Raw genomic sequence first — 10567 nt, 5'->3', positions numbered from 1 at the left:
CTTGCCAAGTCAAACACCAGTTTTCTTCACAGGAAGACCTCCAGTTTGCTTTCCTAGCAGACCCACACATGTGCTGGTGTGTTACAGCCTTCACAAAGGCCCAAATAAAACTTTCAGTTTAGATCTATTCTTAGTTTAGAATTAGAAGGAAAAGCTTCTAATTCCTTCTTAGTATCTAATTCCAAACAATTAATGTCACCTGTGGAAGCAACAGAATTTTCATGGAAATATGTCTTGGCAAACTATACCTCTGTTTCTTTTCCTCCCTTATACACGTAGTGATATGAAAAGGGCTAGACTGAGGGTGTGTTTCCTTGCGAACTGAGACTGAAAACACGGGTAGTTGAGTTGGTTTGATATCTTTCAAAACACGTATCTATATACAATTTCTATCTTTATCTTCTGCTATCATGCCTTTCAAGTCACAGGCTCTTTCCTGACAAGCAGATAGTGAGCAGAAAAGAAGTTTTACTCAATACATTTGTTTCAGGAATCAGAAGATGCTGGTGGTTTGTGGCCTGTTTTGAACTTTGTAAAAATTATTTCAAAGGGCATGGCTGCCAGGCTGCAGTCCCAGAAAAGAGAAAAGAAGGAAAGAAAAATTAAAAAAAGGAAAACAAAACTAAAAAGAAGTCTCCCAAAAAAACCCTGGCTTCAGCTTTTTAATTTGTATTTTTACATTTTTCTCCTGTCTTTTTTTTTTCTTCCATGTTCTTTTTGCAGTTCTTTAGCCTTAAAGGAAGATGAAAGCCAAGCGATTATTCACTCTATCTATATATAGCTGCAGTGTGTAGAGCAAGGAGAGTTTATGGACAAAAGGAACCTTTCATCTGTTCCCACCACTTGGCATTAAAACAAGGCTTTTAATATAGATCTACATCTGTTGATAATGCAATATGTAAGAGCAAAAAAAATACACAAGCCTAATGGCAAAGTTTGAGATTAGATCTTGATCTTGCAGAATTGTAATCCTAGCTATTTAATCCAGTTCACATTGGGATGTGATGTTTAGATCACAAAGCAGGCTAAGTGGAAAAGTTGCAAGACTCTGAGAGTATTCTGGATTTAGAAAAGTGTGTGGTTCAAACATATTTCACTGAAGCACAAATGTTTGCAGCAGGAAGGGGACCCAAGTAGGCCACCCTGGGAGGTGATGAGATGCTGTAAGAGCACCTGTGCTGGAGTTGGAAGTTGGCTGCAGCATGTAGCATGGCATCTAAATTCTAGTATACCTGCCATGTGTACACCTTGGCTGCCCAGAGAAGCTGTGGCTGCCCCATTGCTGGCAGTGTCCAAAGTCAGGTTATATGGGGCTTTGAGCAGCCCAGTCTAGTGGAAGGTGTCTCTGCCCATAGCAGGGGGAATAAAACTACATGATCTTTAAGGTCCCTTTTAACCCAAACCATTCTATGGTTATGTGATTCTGTGATTCTATGAACTAAGGCCATTTCAGAGCTGCTGTGTTTTCTTTGGGCTATTCTAAACCATCATGTTACTTGGAGACTATTTGTCACTGAATAGAAGAAGTAGAGGAAGGAAAGAAGATCTATAACCTTTTGCTTGTTTGTCTTCTGCAGTAGCTTTGGGTTATTTGTTGTGAGTTGTAAAATAACATGGTCCAAAATCTGAAATTTGCATAGAATTTCATTATGCTTCTTGAGATAAAGACTGTAAATAATTGATTTTTCACTGGCCTGAGAATTTCCAATAATTGAGACTAATAAGATTACACACTGAGAGGAGGAGAGTTGGGAGGTTTGACTTCTGAATAAACATTATCTCTGCCTTATTCCATATCCAATGCCTTCCACAATCTCAGTAAGGGAGACAGGAAAGAAAAGGCTTTTCACTGAGTTAATGCTATTGTAGACTTACTAATGCAAGGACTTCCTGTTACTCATCAATTTAATATTGAATTTCCCTTTCAGGCTTAGCTTATCTTCTAATGCAGTTCCCACCTTCTCCACTTTTGTGTCAGTCCACTCAGTCATCACATCTTATTTTAAAATTGTGCTGTACATTTTTTTAGTTTAAACATCGAAAACAACAGAATCAGCTGGTACTGAAAGCAATTCTTCCTTGTTTGGGGTTTCTGTGTATTTTATTATGCTATATAACATAAAGTTTCGTCGTGGGTGGTTGCAAGGTAACATAACATAGCTTTCTGTTCTTAACTTTTCCACTCTGAGGTTGAATGTTCTTAACTTTTCCACTCTGAGGTTGAACCTTTTCCACTCTGAGGATGAACCTTAAGGAATCCTTAAGGATTACCTTTTGTAATCCTTAAACCACTGTAATAACAGTTGGGAAATGAGACATATAGCCTGATGTTGTACAACCTTAGGTGATACCAACTGAAAAATTAACCAACAGGAAATGCTGCAGAACAAGGGTTCAGCTGGAAGCAATGTATCAAAGTCACCAGGACTCTGACCAAGATACTGAGTACTTTGTCTTAGAGAATTACTGTTGGAACTAGCAAAAATGCATCCTCAACCTATCCGTTTCCTTTTCCATTTTCCTTTTCAAGCTATCCTCCCTTTTCCAAGCTATCTCTCCCTTTTCAATGCTGTTTTTTTGTATCTAACTCAAGCAGTTTGCTTTTGTTAGGTGGCATATCTTGAAACACCACTTCCCCTGGAGAACTAGCTATTTCATGCAGAGGCAATGTGTGCACTATTTTTAGTAACTTTCTTTAATACCAGATTGTCTTCCCTGTATATTTCAAAGATGTTCAGCTGATTTTCCCACGTGTGTATAAAGACTATGGTCTTTAACTGTTTGTTGGTTTTTTTTTTTTGTTTGTTTGTTTTTTTAAGAAGTGTCTTTTATATTCTTGAAACATATTTAAATGATTGATATCAATCATTTAAATAGCAAAAAAGGTGATGTCTCCTTTCTTTTCAACTACATAATCTCCACAGAGCAGGGAATCCATGCACAGCAAGTCAAGAAAGGCTTGACCAATAAGTCTGTCATCAGCCTTGGGTGAAGTAATAGAAAAGCTGATCTAGAGGTCAATAGGTAAAGAACAATACAAAGAAATTGATAAAAACGGTCTCATGAAAAGTGAGCTTAACAAACAGACTGCAATTCATTATTTGACCATTATTTGACCATTATTATTATCAGTTTATTATGATATAGCACAGTAACGTGGCATCTGCATTCTTTAAAGATACTGAAAAGCTGAAAAAATGTGTAAAAGAATCACAAACATTATTTTGAGTCCTGAAGGAAGGTGTTGCAGGAGGAGGCAGAGAGTTCAAGCTGATTTAATTAACAAGAGAAAAAAGGGAGAAGTAATTCAGGTACAAAGGCCCCTAGCAGGACAATATACTAATGATTACTCTAAATCAGTGAAGACACTCCAACAACTGCTGAAGCTAATCAAATTCACACAGGAGGCTTAAATTTTAACAATGTGAGCAATTAACCTTTGGAGGAAATATCATGGATCTCTGAGCATCTGCAGATTAAAACTTCATATCTTTCTGTAAGTTATGCTTTAGAACAAAGTTGTTTGGCTTGTTATAGTGATAAATGGCTGATATTTAATGATCTGTAACATGGACGAGATGAAAGTAGGAGATATCAAGGTCTTTTCTGGATTTAAACCTTAGAATGTATGATGCCTCAATTAAATTTAGAAACAAGGACAGTAGGGCCAAAGGGGATAATTTTGGCCTGGTTGTTCTAGCCAGATTTTCTCATCCCAAACTTAATCATATGCTTAATAAAGCACTACTGTCTGCACTGATATAAAAATGAAAATAATCCAGGATTATGTAAATTACCTTGGTGAGGGCAATAAAAAGGGGGACAAGTTTTTTTGTGATTTCTTCATGAGCTCCACCTTTTTGTAATTGCAGGAGATACCAGCATCTACTCATTATCACTGATGTGCTTCTCAGAAGTACTTCAGAGTTTTGTTGATCACAGAAATGTGGGATTGTGTAATGAATATGAATTAATGACTTCATTAACTGGTAGATCAGTGAACAAATGTAAATGCATTTCACTGCTAATACCATGAACAGTTTTATTCATTTTCAATTACAGTTCAATTATACTTATTATGTCAATAATATTCATGTAATGCACAGGAGATGTGAGAATAGCATGATAAACAGAAAGATGCCAGAATTTAATGTCAACGTAATGCAGTGATACAAAAGGAACTGCAGATATGGCACACATAAAATGTGGACATTAACTTATAAGGATTAGTAATACTACAAAGGAATTAATTCCAGGTTGGGGTGTTGCTCCTGTGTTACATGTAGTTTTTAGCAACCTGATAAGTTTACCAAGAAAAAAGAAATGGCAGAGCCAAGACAAGAACAGTTCTGACTTCACAGCAGAATACACTGCCTCAGATGGCAGTGTCAACAAATGGCAAGCCTTCACAATTTGCAAAATGTGATCAAGAATAAAGGGTAAGATTCAGTAAAGGGTTTGGAACTAAAAGTTGATCATCTGAGGTGTAGAATCCAGAACCCTGATCAAGATAACTAGCTTCCATATGCAGAGAATCTGGGATTATAACATGATCCAAAGTAATTAACATACTAATTACCAATACTTAAAGCCTTTTTTAAAAAACCTGTGACAGTTTAGTCAGTAGAAGACTACTGATGATCACAGGTGCAAACCACAGAACTTCTTTTTCAAGCACCTGTTTTTTCAGGAAAATGCTTCCTTCTTAAAAGTCACTGCACTGAACTATTCTTTGAAGAAAGCTTTTTATATCATTCCTTTCCAAGGAATGAATGAAGCTTAATTCTTTAGAATATTCTTACAAGAACTGGTATTGCTGTTTCTTCAGTAGTCACTGTGTTACTCATTCAGAGGATAGTTTTGGATGTAATTTTCTTTCATCTTTTCTTTCTTTTTCTTTATTTTCAGAGGAAAAACCAATCCACTTTTTCACCACTCCAGTTGGATACCTTAGGTTTCCAGTATTTAATGAAAAATTTAAGATGCTGTGGTATAGAAAAGTAACACAAATATAACACAGGAACTGGTGCTTTTGTAGGGCAAAAGTCATGTTTGATCTCAAGACATTGGGTGGACTATCAAACAATTTTGATTAGGTAGTGAGTGCTCTGGGCTGCCACTTTCAAAAGAAAGTGGTAGCTGCAATTTTACTTTCTGAATAGCCCCATCCTGCTTTTGTTTAAGTATACCCAAGAACAAAAACCAGAATGGTACTTTGATATAGTATCCTGATCTTAATTTAAGTGCAAGTTAAATGCAGACCCTTTTCAAAACGGTAACCATGTAAGACATATAACTGAGCTTTGGATTGGCCCATGTTAAGAGCTAACACTCAATTTCCAGGCTCATTAGTTGTTTCTTAGGAGAAAAAAAGTAAATAGTAACTTGACTGTAAATTAAGTAAAAAAAGTAAAGGGATTTGACTGGCTGTAAGAGTTCAAGGGGGAGGCAATTGGACAGCTGAAAATAACTAAAGCTCTACCACTCCATAACTGGATTTTTTTGCAATCTCATTTATAATGATTTATACAACTGAAAATGTTTCTGTAGGGTAATTTTTTTTCTAGGTTGGAAGTTCTTGTTCATTGAGTAGGAATTTGGAATACAGTTGAGGTCAAGAAGGCATATATTCAAGAAACTGAGATTGACTAAAGAAGCAAACATTAAATGCTACTTCTAAGAACTGTGAAAAAGTGCTTTTCTTGTTCTTTTTTGTTTGAATTGGATGGTTTTGGCCTCTTTTTACTATATGAATACTGATTTACAACTTAATATCCCTCCTAAAATGTTCTTATTGCTACTATAAAACCAGACATCCTCACCTAGATCAAGTTCCCTGGCTGAGCCTTGCAGCAGTAGCACATACTAGAATATCATAAGGCTGGTCTCAGTCTCCTGTCACAGAGCATATCTAAACAGATAATTGGCTCTGTCATTCTTCTCCAGATGAACTGTGGATCCAAGGGAATACGCAGTTGCAGTTATTCCTAACTGCGTTAGCTGATGCACAGCCTTTGGCAGAAAACTTGAAAATAATCTAAAGCATAAGAAAATATGAAACTTAGAGATAACTAGTATAATTGTCCTTCCTCCTCACTGTGTACAGAAGTCTGAAAGATAAGATAAAGTTGCCTTGTTACTGGAGAATGTGCTCTGATGTTGCTATGGGGTGCCTGATACAGCAGAATTGAACCCTGATGATGTCTGTCTCTGAAAGTGAGAAAGTTCATGCCTGTTAAACCACCAGTTGCATGAGATGCCATGATATAATATCACTTGATAGGTTATTAGTGATCCTTGTTCGTAACCTAGGGCCAGTAGAATTCTGTGACGTAATAGGGGTTGTGACATCAACAGTTCATACTGTGTTTGCCAGCTTAAGGTGCCAGCTTGAGTCACCTCTTTAATATGCTTCGTACACCTGTCATGCAGTTGCTTCTTATATGAACTCCTGTGGGAGTTTAAGGAGTGGAAAATGGCTTGGACCAGGCTGTAAGAAGATCTCTTCCTCTTACCGTGTTCTATCTACCTTGTTTTCTGTTAATGAAGGATGTCTGAGAAAGATTGTGATAAGGAGAGTTGCTCTGCTCCTGAATTGATGGATTTCAAGAATGCTGTGAAGGAGTTTCAGAAACTAGTTGAAAAACTAGTAACCCAGAAGACAAAGGAGAAATTAGGCTTGCATATTAAAGATGATGGTAAGAGATATTTTCTTCTGATGGAAAAGTGTAATTTTTATATGGAGAGAAGGTAGGCAAGACTATAAGAAAGACCTCAAATTAATGTTCGAACTGTGACTTACTGATTTTTGCAAGAAACAAGCATATCGCACTATGAGAATGCTTTTCTCCTTCTGTTAGGATTCAGGTCAAATTATAATGCTATGGATATTGTTCACAAAATACAATTGTTGGTGCTGCCACATACACAAGTTAGCACAATGCAATGTTTCTACTGATCTGTAAAAACACAAAACCAATGAATTATGTAAATCCAGTTGCTTTATTGTAAGTTATGAGTTCAAAGGTTTGCTTTACTCAATGCAAGTGCCTATTGTTGCATGAAAGGATAAACTTTATGCCAGACAGCATTAAGGTTCAGAGCAACATACCAGAATCATGGTGTGAAAGTAAGGGGAGAAAGCAGAGGTAAGAATTTGTCCCCTGTTCTTTTATCTGTTTCCTGTCATGCATTGCAAATCAGGTAGTTTTTAAAAGACTGAACATAAAGACTGAACTTTCTTGTTGTTTTGCAAAATACCTCACTGAATACAGTATGAGGAGCTAGAACTGACATGCTGTTGATATTGAAGGAGAAATAAACCAGTAGGTAGGGAGGATAAGGAAGGAAGCTGTAGCTTGACAGGTTCTAACTCTCTGGGTATTGTTCTTCCCACGCAGATGAGATAGACTATGAAAAGTTCTGTGCAGCCACACAGGCACTTTTTGGTGCAGAAGTGAAGGACTATAATGTTAAGGCCTTTTTCTGGAAGCTCAGCAACAACCCTGATGTAAGGATAGAATGGTGTGAGGTAAGGATTTCTAAAACTTTATTAAATATAAACAACCAATTAGAATCTTAAAAGGTAACAGTATTTAACTGTTAATTATGTGTTGTTCATGAGTCTGTTGTTCATGTGTTCCATGGCATAATGGGGCACTCACATGTTGTTATTTATCCCGGCCACCATTTCCCCCCCAAAACCCAATATTATTTGGAAAACAGATATGCCTTTGAAACTCGAAAATTAGATTAAATGTATTGTTTTGGTTGATCTAAACAAAAACTACATTGAAGAAGTAGCTTGGAGTAGCTTACTTGTCGCTGTTATCCTATTCAAGAAATGATGTTTATTTTTAACAAGTGTCAGTGAAAGATAAGGTATGGAAAACCTTTGCTGAGCCCTGCCTTTCCCCCTTTTTACGTGGGTAAACAGGTGGGTAATTTGAAATTACAGCATTGTCTCTACAAGTTTTTGCTAAGACACTCACTGTACTGCATCTTCTGCTGAAGATCTCTGTCTAATTTCAGACTTCTAAATATATCATGCAAACCAGCTTAACACGTGGCATAATCTGTGCTGCTAATTGTAGCAGGCTCTTAAGAGCAAGATTTGCCCATACTGTGCTTGTTACAAAAGCTGTCCAGTAATTTCAGCAAGCAGGACTTTTAATCTAATTTTTTTATGAAATTAATTATTCCATTCTTTCAAACTCTGAGAGGTATCTGTCCTTATAAAGGCATGTCATTGGAAGTCTGACAAGAAAGGTTAATTAGAATGAATTAAATGAAGCCTGCTTAAGTTAAATTTTTATTTGTAGGTGAACTACTTTTCTTTCCTGCCCCTATCTGTTTGGTAGCTGAACTTGCAAATTAAATACTTTATTAAATCTTAATTATGCTCCACTGGTTTACATGAGTTGAGGAAGTTGGTCTCTGTTCTCTCTGAACCAAGATCCTTGAGCCTATTATGTAGATGCACATGAATAAATGTTAAAGGATGATCTAACTAAATAAAAATACTTTTCCTGCTTATTTTGTAAAAGAGCACTGAGCTGTCTACCAGAACTGCTTGTCCTCACACAAGTTTTATATACTAGATTCCTGACAAGACAGCAGGATCTGGAACATAGAGCCTGAGTATGTCCAGGTCTTCTCCCAAACTACTTCAGTGATATGCTTTGGCCGCAGGCTTATTGACAAAATATGAAATCTGTCATGATTACAGCATGCAATTTATGCTCTCAGGATAAGTCCTATCTATAGCTAAACCATCAGAAATACTTCCTTTTGCTTCCTTTCTTTCCTCTCTTTTCTCTTTTTCCTCTGCTTCCTCTCCTCCCTCTTCCCCTTTTCACAGGGATAAATCTGAGCTTTACTTTAAATGTGAAGCATTAGAGTTATGGCAGCATTTTAGTAGAGAGTTTTTTAACCAGAGAATTCAGTAGGTATTATCTGATTGTGTTGATGCGTGAGATCCATGTAATCAAATTTTCTCTCTCTAATGGTGGCAAATAGCAGATCTTTGTAAAAAATGTGTAAGAAAGAGGTAACTATGAAATAGTAGTCCGGGCTCACGCCTCCTTGCTTCTGGCTGCATGTAGCTTAAGGATTTCTTGTGCCAAAGTTGCAACTGCACTCTGTGTTTAGTAACCCTTGATGGATTTTTAATCTATCCATTTGTAAATTACTTCTCAACTCACCTAAAAAGGATACTTCCATAGCATCCACATTTTACACATTTTGTGAAAAAGTCTTGTTTCTTTTGAACATGTTGCACCTTTTTTTGCACATTATGAGAAATTATAAACACTTGTTCTAGAAAAGTATCGTCTATCAAGTTATTTCCCATGGATAGTATTTCAATCAACTGCTCTATAAAAATGACTGATTTGACGTTGTTAGAGCCAATTTGTATCAAGAGTATCTATATCATGTGTTACTAAAAGATCCTGTCTTTATTTTTCACCTGAAAACAGAATTGTGTAGATGGGATATAACTCCCTATATAGGGGAGTTATATCCTATGATAGCATAGGTGGCATTACATACATGGCAAGTCCTTGCTGGAATTAAAGCCATAAGGCAAGGTATTAACAAGTGGCATGAACCATAAATTAATCAGATTTCCATTTATGTTATGCTGGAACATCACATTATTATTTGAACCTTAAAGATGACCAACATCTGTTCTTTACATATTGTTAGCAATTCCTGTAATTTCTTAATACCATCCTAAAACTAGTGTGTTCAGTCTTTTCAATTTAATATGGTTTTGTGTGGGAATATTTCTGATTAATACCTCCCTAGCATTGCTTTTAATTATAATGGCACATTACTCACAAACTTTGCTCATGTCAGGCGTTAAAGATTTTCTTCAATGAAGGCCTGGGGGAAATCTTTGAAAGTTAGCTGTAGAAGACATTAAACATCACATAACTGCCTTCTAAAGAATTTACCAATAAGCCCTCTTTAACAGATAGAATTTAAGGCCAAATCCAATTCCTCTGTTATGAAATTCACTTTGTGAGAGCTAAATTTGAAATCTTTTATCTTTGCATGTCTCCAGCTCATATGTTACCCCTTCTTCCTTCCTCTTTCAACATGACAGGAAACTTAAAGGTGAAGTCCTGGATCTGCTCAGGTTTTCTTTGAAACTGTAAAAATAGGGGACGGGGAAGATATCTCTGGATTTGCTGGTACATGATGTACACACTAAGCTCCTGAAATGACCAGCTGCCAAAAGACATGCTGAAGAACTGCACAATTGCAGCAGTAGTCAAATTCTTGTACTATTCAAAATTATCTACCTCATTTCAAACTTCTTACTACTCTTTGTTTGGGATTAGAGAGAGGTGACATGGTCTGTTGTGTAGATGTGGCAAGCTAGACACGTATCCTATATATCATAAGATCTGCTCTATGGGTATGAAGCAGGGACTGGTAGAGTATAGTACTTCTGTATTTATGGTGATTGCCAGACTGATGGTCCTTTGTTTAGGGAAGCAGAAGAGTAGCAAATAATGTTCCTGCTCATTAGTTTATAAGAGAACTGAAGGAAGAGCTT

General features: G+C 36.6%; 1 protein-coding gene across 1 annotated transcript in view; it reads left to right on the top strand.

The window, feature by feature from the left end:
• The first annotated feature begins 6136 nt into the window (after nt 1-6136).
• Nucleotides 6137-10567, top strand: part of WDR64 (WD repeat domain 64) — a 62235-nt gene continuing 57804 nt past the window's right edge. Inside the window, exons 1-2 of the mRNA XM_062637368.1 lie at nt 6137-6698; nt 7401-7531. Coding sequence (XP_062493352.1) covers nt 6551-6698; nt 7401-7531 — 279 coding nt within the window. The 5' untranslated portion in view covers nt 6137-6550. The remainder of the gene's footprint in view (nt 6699-7400; nt 7532-10567) is intronic.

This window comes from Pezoporus occidentalis, unplaced genomic scaffold (assembly GCF_034315485.1).
Source record: "Pezoporus occidentalis ecotype Australia unplaced genomic scaffold, CSIRO_AGI_Poc_V1 ctg52, whole genome shotgun sequence".
Taxonomy (NCBI): Eukaryota; Metazoa; Chordata; class Aves; order Psittaciformes; family Psittacidae; genus Pezoporus; species Pezoporus occidentalis.
The sequence above is the reverse complement of the archived record's forward strand: the minus strand, read 5'-3'. Positions and strand labels throughout refer to the sequence as shown.